The 16756-nt window shown below is 39.8% G+C and overlaps 1 protein-coding gene and 1 pseudogene across 1 annotated transcript; one reads left to right on the top strand and one right to left on the bottom strand.

Annotated features, from left to right (window-relative positions):
• Window positions 1-265: 265 nt before the first annotated feature.
• On the bottom strand, window positions 266-4342 carry LOC148837124 (extracellular calcium-sensing receptor-like). The gene is made up of 6 exons (XM_088914274.1): window positions 4239-4342; window positions 3639-3930; window positions 2396-3232; window positions 2077-2304; window positions 1421-1544; window positions 266-1179 (listed from the first exon to the last, which is right to left on the bottom strand). The coding sequence occupies exons 2-6, from the start codon at window positions 3894-3896 to the stop codon at window positions 266-268; spliced, it is 2361 nt and encodes a 786-aa protein (XP_088770400.1). The 5' UTR covers window positions 3897-3930; window positions 4239-4342.
• Window positions 4343-5979: 1637 nt separating this feature from the next.
• LOC148837123 (vomeronasal type-2 receptor 1-like) lies at window positions 5980-15433 on the top strand (annotated as a pseudogene).
• Window positions 15434-16756: the final 1323 nt, after the last annotated feature.

The following is a 16756-nucleotide window of genomic DNA, read 5'->3' as shown; positions in this document are numbered from 1 at the left end:
ATAACACATTCAGAGGGGGGTTTGAAGAGAGATTCACATGCACATGTGACAAAGCATGTGCCTATGTAATCCTGCAATAAAAACAAGGACATACAGTACTGTAGGTAATGTTACATTGATTTGGTGAGAAGAACATAACCTTTAGATACATTTCTTATAGAATATTTTATTCATTCTTATAGAAGCTTCCAAATAAAAAGGAGGGAGTATTTTATGCAATTAGGTGAAAACAAGTTAAATTAAAATCTTCATTAATGCAGATATTTTAAGAACTGGTTTTAGCTGGCACCTTGCCCATCAGCTGCTTTTTAGTGTTCCTCTCAGGCTTCAGCAGGAGGATGTAGCACTTAGGGACAAAAATGCACACTAGAAGACCATAGCTGGATGACAGAATAGCGAAAATCTCAACAGCTACTGTGTACTTTCCTGGAGAGCTGATGTAAGCTGGTACGAAAGTGACCCAAACCGCACAGAAGATGAGCATGCTGAACGTGATGAGCTTGGCTTCATTGAAGTTGTCTGGGAGTTTCCTGGCTAAAAATGCGAGGACAAAGCAGACGCAGGCCAGGCAGCCGATATAGCCCAGAACACAGGCAAATCCCAGCACAGAGCCCACGTTGCACTCCAGAATCATTTTTGCGCTCTGCTCCAAGAGCCTTGATGGATAGGGTGGTGACAGTGTCAGCCAGAGCACACAGATTAAAACCTGCACCAGGGTGCAGAACAGAATGCCGGCTCTTTGCTGCACAGGACCAAAGTATCTCATGATGTTGCTGCCTGGAAGCGTGGAGCGAAAAGCCACCAGCACAACAACCGTCTTGCTCAAGACGCAGGAGATGCAGAGGACAAAACTCACCCCGAACGCTGTGTGGCGCAGCTTGCAGGACCATGGCAGAGGCTGCCCAATGAAAGCCAGTGAGCACAGGAAGCAAAGCACCAGGGACACCAGGAGCAGGAAGCTTAACTCAGAGTTATTGGCTTTGACGATCGGAGTGTCCCTGAAGTGAAAGAAGGTGCAAATCACACAGGCGGTGATGGCAGCTCCGCCGATTGAAATAGCTGCCAAGATAATCCCCATGGTCTCTTGGTAAGACAGGTATTCGGTCTCTTTTGGCACACAGGCTGTTTTCTGGGCATTAGACCAGTATGTGGGTGGACACTTTTTGCATTCTACAGAACCTGAAAGAGGAAAGAAATATTCTTAGGATTATTTTAACAAATAAATGTGCTTTTATTAGTATTTTTACCTTCAAATACTTGTGCTGCAAGGAGCCCCACGGCCCTGAGCTCCGCACACTGAGAAAGCCACGTCTTTAGAAATGTAAGAACAACACAGTTCTTCTTAGGACTGTGTGGTAATCCCAGCAATCTGTAATCACAGCAGAAGCCAGGTTGTGTGGAAATCAAGTAGACAGTGGACCTGTAATATTGCTGATCTCTCCATCAGCACAAGGCCGGCAGTCGAAACAGCAGGCTGGCCTTCCTTTCTGAGCAGCTTTCCACGTTCCTGGGAGGCAGATTTCAGAGCACACTGACTGAGGAACCTGTCAAGAGAAAATATTTTACTTGTGTTGCTAAATCATTACTGTAGCATCTCTCCCAGAATAGACTTTATATTGGAAAAGATTAAAATCCAGTTTTAATGTATAAGCCCAACACTTGGTATTTTGTGGAACAGAAACTTGTACAGTAAATTCTTTATTATGTTGACATTTCCTCTCCTATACAGTATACAGTATGTGTTACCAAAACCTGGTCTTCTTCTTCTAATAGCCTGTGGGGTCCTTTTTTATATATTGATGCCATTCCACTATTCCATACACTTACCTGCACAGCATACGGTTTAAATTTTTATGCATTTTATACAATGGTTTTTTTATGGATATCAGCTTTTAGTAGGTACAGTACATATCTACATGGGTAAGGCAGGGAATTTCAGTATAAATGTATTGATAATTGATAATTATGCAAAAACATCTCATTATTAATCTTTTCATGTTCAAATCTTATTTACCTGCTGTATTGTTTGAAACATGAGTGCATTTTTTTTACATATCAACACCTGCCCAGCCTCACCTCGCGCTGGCCTCCAGTCCAAACCACTTTATCTTCCTCAATGTTAAACTCATTCTCAGATCCCTCCGATGCGTCAAACTGACCAACTTTCACAAACTTTACCGACCCGTCTGCCTCCCTCTGCCAGTTGATGATATCATACGATGCTGCTGGATCCCCATTTTCATCAAAATATATCTTCTCTCCTACAGGTGTGTTACCATGTACTTCTTTGAGATAGTGAACAAGCTTAAAAACAAATTCATTGGAGCTTATTAAATAAAAATACATTATTTTGAAAGATAAAATGAAATTTCCACTCTGCACACCTCATTCATACCTGCCATGGCTGGAGGTCAGTGATGTCTGGGCATGTTCCGTTCTCAAAAGGACCTTTTCCAGGGCCACAGAGCAGCATGTCTTGAAGAGCCAGAGCTATTGAGTACACAGCTTTGTACACGTTGTATGTTGCTCTTAATTGTGAGACATCATTATAAGTAGATTTAATGTTTTCTAATCGTTCAGTACCAGTACACTTTGGCCTAGATATTGGAGATGGGGGGAGATCGTGCTCTACTGTCAACAGAGCTAAAGAGCAGCCAAACAGTGTTTCCCAAAATTCGGGAATAAATGGATCAGTAGGATCTGAAGCAGGGTGAATTCTTTCCAGGAAAGACTTGAGTCCTTTAATCTCTGCCCTGCGCAGTGCAAAACCTAGAGTCCCTTCCAAGGAGTGTAAATTCCTTGGGGTCGTGACCAGTGAAGATGTAATCCAAGCTTCTGTGGCTATCCACTGCTTACCGGTGATGTTGTGATTCACAACTTCCTCCAGAATAATGGAGATGTCTGCGTCAATAGCAAACGTGACAATTGCCTTTGCTGTGGAGAGTTTTATTGTTCTGACAATTTGCAATATTTTTTCCTTCGTATAAACCTTGGGAATGATCTCAGAAAAAGCAATGCAAACATCAAAGTTCTTAATTTCTTCTCGAAATATCTGTATTCCAAATTTACCGTAATCATCGTCTCCAGCTATGACTCCCACCCAGGTCCAGCCAAAACGTTTCAGCAATTTGGCCATCGCTCTGGCCTGGAAATAATCACTTGGAACTGTTCGGAAAAATGATGGGAATTTGTTTTTGTCACTAAGACATGCGCATGAGGCGTAGTAACTGACCTGTAAAAAATTAAAGAGCTGAAACATTGTCACTTCACAAATCTCAACTATTTTTATATTGTATATATTATATTAGTCAGATATAGTTGTTATAGCAATAAATACAATATTGTTGTAGAGCGGGTCTATATTTTTAATGATAAATATCATATGTATATACAGTATACACGTATGAATGGACAGATACATTAAAAGATCCACGTTTACTGTATGTCTAATTTTTTATTTTTTGGAACTAAATTGCAATATAATGTGCTTAACAGGTTTCTGGCAGTGTCGGCACTAAGCTGAACAAGGCAGAAAACCAGTTGCCTTTCTGAAAATGTAGAATCTGATTGAACATGAGAGGAGTTACTGAGAAATATTTTCATAATTTGGCTTATTTTCTGCTGGCAAACCCCCTCACCATAGGAATTCTGAAGACTCCCAGGGTTCTGGCAATAACCACGGATCCAGAGGAGCTGGCATCCCCAATAATGACGGGCACATCTGGAGCTCGTCCACAGCTGGAGCCAGACACCGTCTCCCTCTCTCCTGTCACCAGAGCCAGGGCCTCCCTGAGAGCAGTCCGCTGTGTCAGGCAGGTGTCAGCGATGGCGTAACCCAGCGTCACGTTCGGGAGAAGCTCGGTGTTGTTGTTAATTTCCTCCACCGCAAACCTCATTGCCTGCACCCAGCGGAATCCCCTGAAATACAAACTAATCGGGAAAAAACCTGTCAAAAAAGAAGGGCACGTAGTTCAATTAAATTTGCATAGAATGTGATATTTTTTTAAAGGAAGGTTGTATTTGATTTTTTGGTAACACAAAAACCATTGAGCTCTTTAACCTTTGTTGTTGATTAATCCTAGTCATAATTGATCACGTTTGTAGGAGTTTAGGAAGTTCTACAACACTCCTTCGCTTGTTCACATTTCAAGGCTGTTTCCATTGTGACAGCCTTTAAAACACAGTGAGCTATCTTGTCCAACGTGATAATTGCCTAGGGAATCTACATTTATACTTACCCTTCACATCTAAAGTACTGAGGTTTGGATTTAAGTGACTTATCAACTACAGTTAGTCTGGTATGGATGGGGAATAATCCTCCAATAGTAATGTCTCCTTTTTTGTACAGCTTTTCAAAACCTGATTTTTCATGGAGCTTGCAAATGGATTCCTCAGTTTGACACAATATTTTACGAAGCATGAAAAACAAACACAGACCGGAATACAGCTTCATCACTGGATCAATGTCGAAACAAGACACATAGAGAGACCACACACAAGCAGACTGATTGAGGCCAACAGGAAAACAGGGGGTTGGTGCTCCCTCTTCTAGAAAAACTAGGATCCTTTCTTATATAGGTCATAATTTACCTAGAGCAAAAAACTCATCTTTACTGCTATTAAAACTTACAAGCAGAAACGTGTAAGTCATTGAGGAGATCCTTGAGGAGCAAAGATAATTATATGTCCCTTGAAACCAAAGGAAAGCAATGACTTGCCTTTGTGATTTTATCTAAACCTAATTAAAAAGACACAAAATGCAAAAACATGTCAAACACAGTTATTTTAGCTGTTACTAATTAATATAATCTCATTACAATATTAGAGATAAGAAGATTGTTAAAGATCATCTGAGATTAATATGTTCTGAACTTTGAGTGCTACTGGGATATGGAAATCAAATCCTCACTAAATTATAAATTCTGCACAACAGAAAAGCATTTTTGCACATTTTAGAATATAACACCATTTCTGAATTAACATCCTAACAAACAACTGCAGAAAAATGCCTTACTGCAACAGGGAATTTATGATAGCTGTTTTCCAGGGCACAAAAAAGCACAGCACTCCAGACAAATTGGCCTCACAGCTGCAGAGCTCTGCTGAAGGCATTAGGGAAAATTAGAGCAATTGTACGAGATTAAATAATTGCAAGGGCACCAAACTGAATCTGTTTTTTGTTTTTCTCGTGACATGGAGGATATGATGTCATGTTTTTTAGGCCTCACATTATGTGTATTACAGACAGGTATTCATTGCTTATGTTGTAAATTTCTGAAAATAGATATATCTTAAATTAATAAAAACAGGCATCTGCATGATGAGATTGTACTGTATTTTACCCCAACACCATTAGATTTCTGCTAAGGCTTTAATAAAACATACAATCATTGCATGTAACTGCTAAATATTTATTTCTTCACAGAGCTTCATTTTATTATAATTGAACCTCTCTCATCTTCCGTCTCTAGAGAAGGCCTCATATAATTGTGTGTCTGAACAATTGTGCACGAAGAGCTAATGTTTTTCTGTTCAGGAATCATGTGTGTCCATTTAAAGTTTGTGTGTGTTGTGGTTGTCGTGCGATTCAATTACAACTGCAGGACTTTGCACATTTCAGACTTATTTTGTTCACAGACAAGATAATACAATGCAATTTGTAATCAGAACTCTTTTGAATACTGCTAATGGATCCATGATTTCAACTACTGAAGAAAACCACCCAGTTGTTGATATATCTTTTGATCCTGCAATTTTTAAATGCCTGAAAAAGACAATTAAGTCGCTAAAATTACTATTAGTGGTGGCTTTGTGGCTTTAATGCAGACTTTGATCCAGTAAAGCAATTGCAGTCCATGAAAATTCAAAGCTTCTTTGCAGAGTTTGCTCCAGCCAGCTAGGAAGAGCTCCTCCATTTACTATTGGACAAAGTCAATATTCTCATTCTTGAATCTGAATTGAACTTTGAGAAATAAGAAAATGCAGAGAGGTCCTGGAGCTTCTGTGCGGAGTTTGCGCCGGCCAGCGGGGGGAGACGCTCCTCTGACAGGGCAGGAGGCTCCAGCCTGTGTCTCCAGGCCTGCGGGCTACCTGGGCTCCACTCAGAGTGCGGGCGGAGGAGAGAGTCTGCCTGCAGCCCAGCTGGCAGGGCGGTGGGGAGGGAGACACTGGGGCTGTGAGCAAGGCCTCTCACCCCTGGGGCAGCTGCCCTCTCAGGCTCTGATCGATAAAGACGCTGCACCACTCACACTGAGCCATCACTGCTGGGGGCATGAGACTGATTTTCTTATATTTCACTGGCCCAGAGCGGGTTTCACAGGGCTAAGTGAGCTCTTAACAGCTCTTGCAATGTTTCCTTCCTAGTCCATATACTGTATATAGATTTCAAAGCAGTTCTGTCAAACAGTGATAACCTCTGCCCCCTCTATTTTAGGTATCATATAAGTACTACTAAACAAATATGACCAAAGCATGTACAGTCTTGCTTGCTTATACTCTATTCAGGTATGAAAAAGAAATAACAGCAAGCAAGGCAGGACAAGGCAGCAGACCTTGCAGGATACAAATGCGTCAGTTTTTTGTAGGCAGGAAATTAAGAAACTGAAAGGTCTAAGCGAATCATTCGGGGCTTAGCTGGATCAAGCACATTTAATAATTTCATCAATTTAGATTTCATATTCTTATACAAAGCTCACATAATTTAATCTCCAAAAATATTGTCTTTGAAGATGAAAAAAACATTGTATTGCTGTACAAGGTTCAAGGTTCAGGGAAGGGAATAACAAATGGATTAATAATGGATTGCATTTACTCTGCAATTAAAGGTCGAGAATGAAAAATCAGGGATCGTTCACCCTGAAGCTTGTATTTCAAACTCTAGCCACAAGAGGGAGGCTTTCACTTGGAAAAACAACCACACATTGAAGAGGCATTAATTCAATTCAAGGTGCTTTATTAGCATGACCGATGGGTACAATCAGTGTTGCCAAAGCAAATAAAGTAATGATATTTACATTAAACTCAACAAAAAATAAAAGTAAAATAAAATCTACAGACATATTACAGACATTTACAACAAACACATTTTATAAAATATTCTTTGACTATGAGTATTTCATCAATTATTAACAAATTTATAGTCATAAATTTGGTGGGGGCAACAGGAGCATTATTAAGTGTAGAGAGACTGTTCTTACCTGCTGACTGTGTCATTTGAATTTTTAGACATATCATAAATTTGATACAATATTAATTAATTTAAAAACACTTCAATTTCGATTACTTTAAACTTTAAACCGAGACCCAGAAGAATGTTTAATTATGCTTAAGAAAAGGGAAGACATTAAATTATTATTATTATTATTATTAGATAATTATAAATTGTACAAAACAGCTAATTATATAATAATAACCAGGAACTGATATGTTCTGTTCTATTTTTGGGTTTTTTAATGTAATTCATACAAATTTTATGTATTTTATTATATTTAGGTGAAATAAAATTCTGTAACAGCCCATATAATTAGTATAACTGATATGAAAATGAAATGTACAGGTGCTCTACATTGTGATGCTTATGGCACGACATTTAAAGCATATAAAAATACACATATCCAAAATTAAGCCAATTATTGAATGTGCATTTTAAAGTGCATTAAAAATTACCAACAATTAGAGTTTGTCTCATTCCATCTCAGTCTCCATGTTTGTGCACTCTATTCTCTCAGACCCCTGGTGTCAGACACCAGTGCTGTGATGAGGGACGAGTGCTGCTACTCCTGCTAACTCAGCAGGCCGGAAGGCAGCACTGAGGCCAGCAGGACACAAACAGGGCAGTCTGGAGAAGTAACGATAGATCTTCCCACAAATCTCCATCAGAGTTTCGTTGTCGGTTCTAAAGTACTGTAATTGAGGAAGGTACAATTCTTTTTATGAGACGTAATTGTCTACGGCCTCTTGTGCAGATGTACAAAAAGCACACAAGAGATACAACCACAAAAAAAATGACCACACCGATCAGTGCACTGATATATTATTCCTGCCTTGAATCGTACCTTGAATCCAACACTGAATAAAAAATAACATTTCTTTATGTACTCTAATTATGTGAAATAAAAATCAAGCTCCCATATTTATATTTATCTGTAATCTTTATTAATATGGGGGTGAGATAATACATTCGGGACAGCACTGTGATTGGCCGTTCAGTGTACAGCACTCACACACATGTGGAGGAGCGATTTACAGACGCCAATCAATCTACACAGAATGTGGGGGACATGCAAACTCCACACCAAGCGTGCTCCAGGCTGAACCCAGACATCATGAGACACAGTGCGAACCACCACTAGAAGGTGCCAGACCCAACAGCTCAGTGAAGCAGTATTAAGCACAAATCTAAGCTATTGAAAGCGTTGTTGAAAGCAGTGATATTAATACAGCTGTATGAAGTGTATTATGACATCACACTACTGCGTCGCAACATGGAAGCATCGGAATGCTAATCCAGGTGACAGAGGAATTCCTGCACTGTAACCAGCCTATATAACGGGAGGAGTGATCACATTTAATTGTGGACATCCCATAATCCGCAAGGAGCTGACAAAACATCTACGGGATCCTATTGTTGAAAGTCGCCAATCAGGAGAGGGGTATAAAAGAATATCAAAGGCATTGGATGTACCATGGAGCACTGTGAAGACTATCATCAATAAGTGGAGAAAATGTGGCACCACAGGGACATTGACAAGATCTGGACAACACTCCAAAGTTGATGACAGGACAAGGAGCAAGCTTATCAGGGAGGCTACCAAGGGGCCTACAGCAACATTAAAGGAGCTGCAGGAATTTCTGGCAGGTATTGGTCACTCCTTGCATGTTACAACAATCTCCCGTATTCTGCACACGTCTGGCCATTGGGTTAGGGTGGCAAGACGGAAGCCATTTCTCAAAAAAAAGAAAATCCAAACCTGTCTGAATTTTGTAAAAAAAATTAAATCACCCTAAAACATGTGAGAAAATGTCTTATGGTTTAAGACAAAGGGTGAACATTTTGGTCTTAATTCTAAAAGATAAGTTTTGTGCAAAGACAACACAGCTCATCATCCAAAGAACACCATACCTACTGTACTGTGAAGCATGGTGGTGGCAGCATCGTGCTTTGGGGCTGCTTCTCTTCACTGGGACAGGGGCTCTAGTCAAGACAGATGGGATAACGGCTAGCTCCAAATATCAAGATATTTTGGCACAAAACCTGCTGGCCTCTATCAGAAAGCTGAAGGTGAAGAGGAATTTCACCTTCTAACATGATAATGACCCAAAGCACACATCCAAGTCAACCAAGGAAAAAGAAGATCAAAGTCTTGGAATGGCCCAGTCAGAGCCCAGATCTCAATCCCATAGAAAACCTGTGGGATGACCAAGGGAGGGCTGTGCACAGGAGACCCCCTGGCAATATGAAGGAGCTTGAACTTTTTTGCAAGGAAGAGTGGGATAAAATTGCAAAGTCCTGGTGTGCAAAGTTGATAGAGACTTATTCACAAAGACTTACTGCTGTAATAACTGCAAAAGGTGCTTCCACAAAGTATAAGTTGGGGGGGGGGTGGGGGGTGTTGTGCACACTTATGCAACCAGGGTGTTGTAGATTTTTTTTCATTTCACTTATTTTTCCTAAAAATTATCTATTTGTTATTCTCTTGAATTTTGTTGGTTGCAAGGTCACATTTAAAGATGGAAAAATGTTATTTATTATTTATTTATCTTATTTATCTTGATTTCTGGCTTTACATAACAAAAACCTACAATTTTGATAAGGCTGTGTAGACTTCTTATATCTACTATCGTTCTCAAGGTTTCTGAATAAAAATGATCTGGAAGAAAGCAAGTTTCCTATTGACATTCCCCTGCCAATCACTGTCTGGGCTTGTCTTCCTGGTCACTGTGCAGATTGGCCCTCCTGTTCTGTGCTGCATTCTAATCAGCACTTCTCCTGTCCAAGATGGCTCCTGTGCTGTAGATTGGCAGCTTCTGGGATCGTCCACCCCTTCACCGTGCTCCTGGCAAGATGATGGTGAGGAGGATAGCGGCAGGGAGAAGATGAAGGTCACATCAAGATATCTTGCAGAAGAGGAGTCTTTCAGCAGCACAGACTCCTGTGAGGAGGGTTTGTACATCCTGTGGGCTGACATGAGCTCAGAGGAAACAGAGCTGTAAAAAAAAAACTCTCAATAAAAGACATTCAGTTAAAGACATTCAATAAAAGAAATCTGTGTTCATGTTTTTTCATTATAAAACATCTCTAAGAAACTTTGTATTCATGTTTTCGACTGGACTGACAGTATCTCATACCTGATAAGAATCACATTGTATTTTATTATTTCACAAGAAGCATGGCTCATTACACATATTAGTAACAAATAACGTATTCTTGCATCATTTTATGATGATCTGTTTTGGAGTGTTTTCTGATGGTATAATTTTATACAGGAACACATTTGGCTCTTAATCTCCCAAGTGTTCCCTGATGACAGTAGGGACAGTATCCTGCAATACCTCTGTAACACGATTGGGGTGTTTGACAGATTCCAAAGATACGGTTTGTGTATTCTTGGTTAATCAAGTGTACAACCAATAACACAACAAAAACAAATCTTTGTTTTCCTTCGGGTTTAAGGAACATACAATTATCTCAGTCCTTCAGGGATTCTCCTAATTCTCAATTACTTACATATTGCTGCTACAGATTTTAATAGCTGATTAGACAGCTCTTTGATTTAGGTAAGCTACTGTATATAAGAAGTGATCCTTTTTTTGTATGAAGAGAAAGCTAACTCTTTTGTGTCTGGTTTCAACCCTCTGTCTCTTTCTTTGACTCAGATCCCTTCTTTGACTCACAAAGATGAAGTTACCTTTCTTGCTGTATTTCTCATTTGTGTTTCTTAAAACACTGTATCGAGCAGAAGAATCCACATGTAAGCTTCATGAGAGATCATCTCTAAAAAGAATTTATAAAAAAGGAGACATTACAATTGGAGGTTTATTCCCCATACATACAGATCCAGGAGTAGTTGCACTTGATATTTCATTTAAATATAAACCTGAGATCCCTAAATGTGAAAGGTACCTAAGATTGTATATATCAATATCAATGGGTACAAAAAGCTATTTGAAATCAAAATGTATTGCAAGCTTGATGTAAAAGTGTATTTTGTACAGGTTAAATTTAAGGCACAGCATAATTTTAGAAAGAAAAAATAAATGCTTTCATGAAATAAAAGAGGCTGTAGCTTTGTAAGAATGTGAACTCAAAAACCTAATGAAATATAATTGTTTGTCTAAACATTTAAAGCCTGGAATGTGCTACAGTTATAGCACAAAAAGTTAACAGTGAAGCTGAAGCATGAAACCTAGTGAAATAATTATCTTTGAATTTCAATTTGTATTTCAGGGGATTCTGCTGGTTGCAGGCAATGACGTTTGCGGTGGAGGAAATTAACAACAACACCGAGCTTCTCCCGAACGTGGCGCTGGGTTACGCCATTGCTGACACCTGCCTGACACAGCGGACTGCTCTCAGGGAGGCCCTGGCTCTGGTGACAGGAGAGAGGGAGACGGTGTCTGGCTCCAGCTGTGGACGAGCTCCAGATGTGCCCGTCATTATTGGGGATGCCAGCTCCTCTGTATCCGTGGTTATTGCCAGAACCCTGGGAGTCTTCAGAATTCCTATGGTGAGGGGGTTTGCCAGCAGAAAATAAGCCAAATTATGAAAACAGTTTCTCAGTAACTCCTCTCATGTTCAATCAGATTCTACATTTTCAGAAAGGCAACAGGTTTTCTGCCTTGTTCAGCTTAGTGCCGACACTGCCAGAAATCTGTTAAGCACATTATATTGCAATTTAGTTCCAAAAAATAAAAAATTAGTCATGCAGTAAACATGGATCTTTTAATGTATCTGTCCATTCATACGTGTATACTGTATATACATATAATATTTATCATTAAAAATATAGACCGGCTCTACAACAATATTGTATTTATTGCTATAAAAAGTATATCTGACTAATACAATATATACAATATAAAAATAGTTGACATTTGTGAAGTGACAATATGGAGTTTTTAATGAAAGTTCGGGAGGAATGAAGGCAGCCGCGCTCATTCGACACAGCTGCCGCAATTCTCACTAATCCTGACGTAAGCAACCGGTCTCCATAAATATCAAATGTCACTCTCTCCTCTTCCTCGTTCGTTTTCTGCATCCCTCCTCCACCCCCTCTCCACCTTTGCAGCTACCCCATTGGTCGCATGGGGGTCCTATCCTCCCCGTCCGACGGCCGGGAGGTTGGCCCTCAGCCAAGCGGGTTACGCCAAATCTCCACATCACAATAAACGATTCTAATTTCTCCCAAGCTTTCGGCTGCTGTCATTCCTCGTGAAGTTTCAGTTCTTCAATTTTTTACAGGTCAGTTACTACGCCTCATGCGCATGTCTTAGTGACAAAAACAAATTCCCATCATTTTTCCGAACAGTTCCAAGTGATTATTTCCAGGCCAGGGCGATGGCCAAATTGCTGAAACGTTTTGGCTGGACCTGGGTGGGAATCATAGCTGGAGACGATGATTACGGTAAATGTGGAATACAGATATTCCGAGAAGAACTTAAGAATTTTGATGTTTGCATTGCTTTTTCTGAGATCATTCCCAAGGTTATACGAAGGAAAAAATATTGCAAATTGTCAGAACAATTAAACTCTCCACAGCAAAGGCAATTGTTATGTTTGCTATTGATGCAGACATCTCCATTATTCTGGAGGAAGTTGTGGATCACAACATCACCGATAAGCAGTGGATAGCCACAGAAGCTTGGATTACATCTTCACTGGTTAGGACCAAAAGGAAATTACACTCCTTGGAAGGGACTCTAGGGTTTGCACTGCGAAAGACAGAGATTAAAGGACTCAAGTCTTTCCTGGAAAGAATTCACCCTGCTTCAGATCCTACTGATACATTTATTCCTGAATTTTGGGAAACACTGTTTGGCTGCTCTCTAGCTCTGTTGACAGTAGAGCATGATCTCCCCCCATCTTCAACATCTAGGCCAAAGTGTACTGGTACTGAACGATTAGAAAACATTAAATCTACTTATCATGATGTCTCACAATTAAGAGCAACATACAACGTGTACAAAGCTGTGTACTCAAAAGCTCTGGATCTTCAATACATGCTGTTCTGTGGCCCTGGAAAAGGTCCTTTTAAGAACAGAACATGCCCAGACATCACTGACCTCCAGCCATGGCAGGTATGAATGAGGTGTGCAGAGCGGAAATTTCATTTTATCTTTCAAAATAATGTATTTTTATTTAATAAGCTCCAATGAATTTGTTTTTAAGCTTGTTCACTATCTCAAAGAAGTACATGGTAACACACCTGTAGGAGAGAAGATATATTTTGATGAAAATGGGGATCCAGCAGCATCATATGATATCATCAACTGGCAGAGGGAGGCAGACGGGTCGGTAAAGTTTGTGAAAGTTGGTCAGTTTGACGCATCGGAGGGATCTAAGAATGACTTTAACATTGAGGAAGATAAAGTGGTTTGGACTGGAGGCCAGCGCGAGGTGAGGCTGGGCAGGTGTTGATATGTAAAAAAAATGCACTCATATTTCAAACAATACAGCAGGTAAATAAGATTTGAACATGAAAAGATTAATAATGAGATGTTTTTGCATAATTATCAATTATCAATACATTTATACTGAAATTCCCTGCCTTACCCATGTAGATATGTACTGTACCTACTAAAAGCTGATATCCATAAAAAAACCATTGTATAAAATGCATAAAAATTTAAACCGTATGCTGTGCAGGTAAGTGTATGGAATAGTGGAATGGCATCAATATATAAAAAAGGACCCCACAGGCTATTAGAAGAAGAAGACCAGGTTTTGGTAACACATAATGTAAACTGTATAGGAGAGGAAATGTCAACATAATAAAGAATTTACTTTACAAGTTTCTGTTCCACAAAATACCAAGTGTTGGGCTTATACATTAAAACTGGATTTTAATCTTTTCCAATATAAAGTCTATTCTGGGAGAGATGCTACAGTAATGATTTAGCAACACAAGTAAAATATTTTCTCTTGACAGGTTCCTCAGTCAGTGTGCTCTGAAACCTGCCTCCCAGGAACGTGGAAAGCTGCTCAGAAAGGAAGGCCAGCCTGCTGTTTCGACTGCCGGCCTTGTGCTGATGGAGAGATCAGCAATATTACAGGTCCACTGTCTACTTGATTTCCACACAACCTGGCTTCTGCTGTGATTACAGATTGCTGGGATTACCACACAGTCCTGTGAAGAACTGTGTTGTTCTTACATTTCTAATGACGTGGCTTTCTCAGTGCACGGAGCTCAGGGCCGTGGGGCTCCCTGTAGCACAAGGGATACTAATAATAGCACAAAAATACTAATAAAAGCACATTTATTTGTTAAAATAATCCTAAGAATATTTCTTTCCTCTTTCAGGTTCTGTAGAATGCAAAAAGTGTCCACCCACATACTGGTCTAATGCCAAGAAAACAGCTTGTGTGCCAAAAGAGACCGAATACTTGTCTTACCAAGAGACCATGGGGATTATCTTGGCAGCTATTTCAATCGGCGGAGCTGCCATCACTGCCTGTGTGATTTGCACCTTCTTTCACTTCAGGGACACTCCGATCGTCAAAGCCAATAACTCTGAGTTAAGCTTCCTGCTCCTGGTGTCCCTGGTGCTTTGCTTCCTGTGCTCACTGGCTTTCATTGGGCAGCCTCTGCCATGGTCCTGCAAGCTGCGCCACACAGCGTTCGGGGTGAGTTTTGTCCTCTGCATCTCCTGCATCTTGAGCAAGACGGTTGTTGTGCTGGTGGCTTTTCGCTCCACGCTTCCAGGCAGCAACATCATGAGATACTTTGGTCCTGTGCAGCAAAGAGCCTGCATTCTGTTCTGCACCCTGGTGCAGGTTTTAATCTGTGTGCTCTGGCTGACACTGTTGCCACCCTATCCATCAAGGCTCTTGGAGCAGAGCGCAAAAATGATTCTGGAGTGCAACATGGGCTCTGTGCTGGGATTTGCCTGTGTTCTGGGCTATATCGGCTGCCTGGCCTGCGTCTGCTTTGTCCTCGCATTTTTAGCCAGGAAACTCCCAGACAACTTCAATGAAGCCAAGCTCATCACGTTCAGCATGCTCATCTTCTGTGCGGTTTGGGTCACTTTCGTACCAGCTTACATCAGCTCTCCAGGAAAGTACACAGTAGCTGTTGTGATTTTCGCTATTCTGTCATCCAGCTATGGTCTTCTAGTGTGCATTTTTGTCCCTAAGTGCTACATCCTCCTGCTGAAGCCTGAGAGGAACACTAAACAGCAGCTGATGGGCAAGGTGCCAGCTAAAACCAGTTCTTAAAATATCTGTAAATACATTTTGAAACATATTGTTTGTAAGATCGTGACAGTGTCTAGTGTAAGAATAGTGTCTGTTTGCCTTCTGGAGCACTAATGAAGATTTTAATTTAACTTGTTTTCACCTAATTGCATAAAATACTCCCTCCTTTTTATATGGAAGCTTCTATAAGAATGAATAAAGTATTCTATAAGAAATGTATCTAAAGGTTATGTTCTTCTCACCAAATCAATGTAACATTACCTACAGTACTGTATGTCCTTGTTTTTATTGCAGGATTACATAGGCACATGCTTTGTCACATGTGCATGTGAATCTCTCTTCAAACCCCCCTCTGAATGTGTTATAATGAGAGTTTGTGCAGTTACACAACATTACCTCAATCTGATACGCAATGAGAAGCTGAAAACAATCAAGAAATGCTTTGTTAAAGAAGTGAGTAGGTGGGGTTAAACCATCCATATTTTTTTGTTCTCACTGATTTATTAACACTTTCTGCTTCATCCCGTGTTTTTTTTTAAAGGATCATTTCTGAAGTACATTGTTTCTCATTTTGGCAAATATGTAAATCTTGTCCATTGTCTCCTTTGTTCTTTGTTATTTCTATTATTGTATTAACAACTACTGGCCCTCACAGATTGCATTGTTCTTAAAATAAATGAAGATCTGGTTTTCAAATAGTTTGCTGTATTTTTATTCTTTAGAGTCTTTGCAAGTATTTTTGAAATATTTATTTAAATAAAACAGGCCACTCTCTGCATGTAGCACCTTAGCATGAAAAAGGGAGATGTCACCTGACCCAGTCTTTTTATCTCGTGCCTCAATATTGTCAGTCTTTCTCACCCAGTAATTCTCATCCCTTTTAAGGAATATGAGAGATAAATGCTTCATCATTCCCATGTTTTTTAATGTGTATAAATATAGTTCCCATAATAAATAAAATGTCACTAAAAATAAGTCTGTAAAGCCATTGAGAATGAGTGAAGTAAGACTTTGCAGTTAAGATATTTATTTTACTGCCAATGTTATAACAAAGTAAATCTGAATTTAGATCTCAAAGAAAAAAAAATCTTCCATAAAATAATGCAGAAGCAAAATAATTGAACTCTGTTGTGACGTCACACTGATTGTGTCCCGAACCTGAATGAGCTTTATTGTCATATCATATTTATCACTTGCTGCAGAAAAACAGACCCTTGACCCCAAAGGACCTGATGAAGACTCAGCTGTTGACTGATAATTAAAAACTGGTCTCAGAAGTCCCTGTCATGCAGGCAACATGAGAGCTGTCCTCGGCTCTGCAAGTCAGAAAAACAAACAGAGGAA

The sequence above is a fragment of the Atractosteus spatula genome, chromosome 4 (genome assembly GCF_055471065.1).
Source record: "Atractosteus spatula isolate fAtrSpa1 chromosome 4, fAtrSpa1.hap1, whole genome shotgun sequence".
Lineage (NCBI taxonomy): Eukaryota > Metazoa > Chordata > Actinopteri > Semionotiformes > Lepisosteidae > Atractosteus > Atractosteus spatula.
Note: the sequence above shows the minus strand (reverse complement) of the source record. Positions and strands in the feature narration are given on the sequence as shown.

What these genes read in the sequence shown, in the direction of transcription:
- LOC148837124 (XM_088914274.1), bottom strand. Translation starts at nt 3,896, where the DNA reads ATGAGGTTTGCGGTGGAGGAAATTAACAACAACACCGAGCTTCTCCCG. An exon ending in CTGACCTCCAGCCATGGCAG is followed by an intron (nt 2,305 to 2,395) that starts GTATGAATGAGG and finishes TTTGTTTTTAAG; the next exon opens with CTTGTTCACTATCTCAAAGA. An exon ending in AGAGATCAGCAATATTACAG is followed by an intron (nt 1,180 to 1,420) that starts GTCCACTGTCTA and finishes TTCCTCTTTCAG; the next exon opens with GTTCTGTAGAATGCAAAAAG.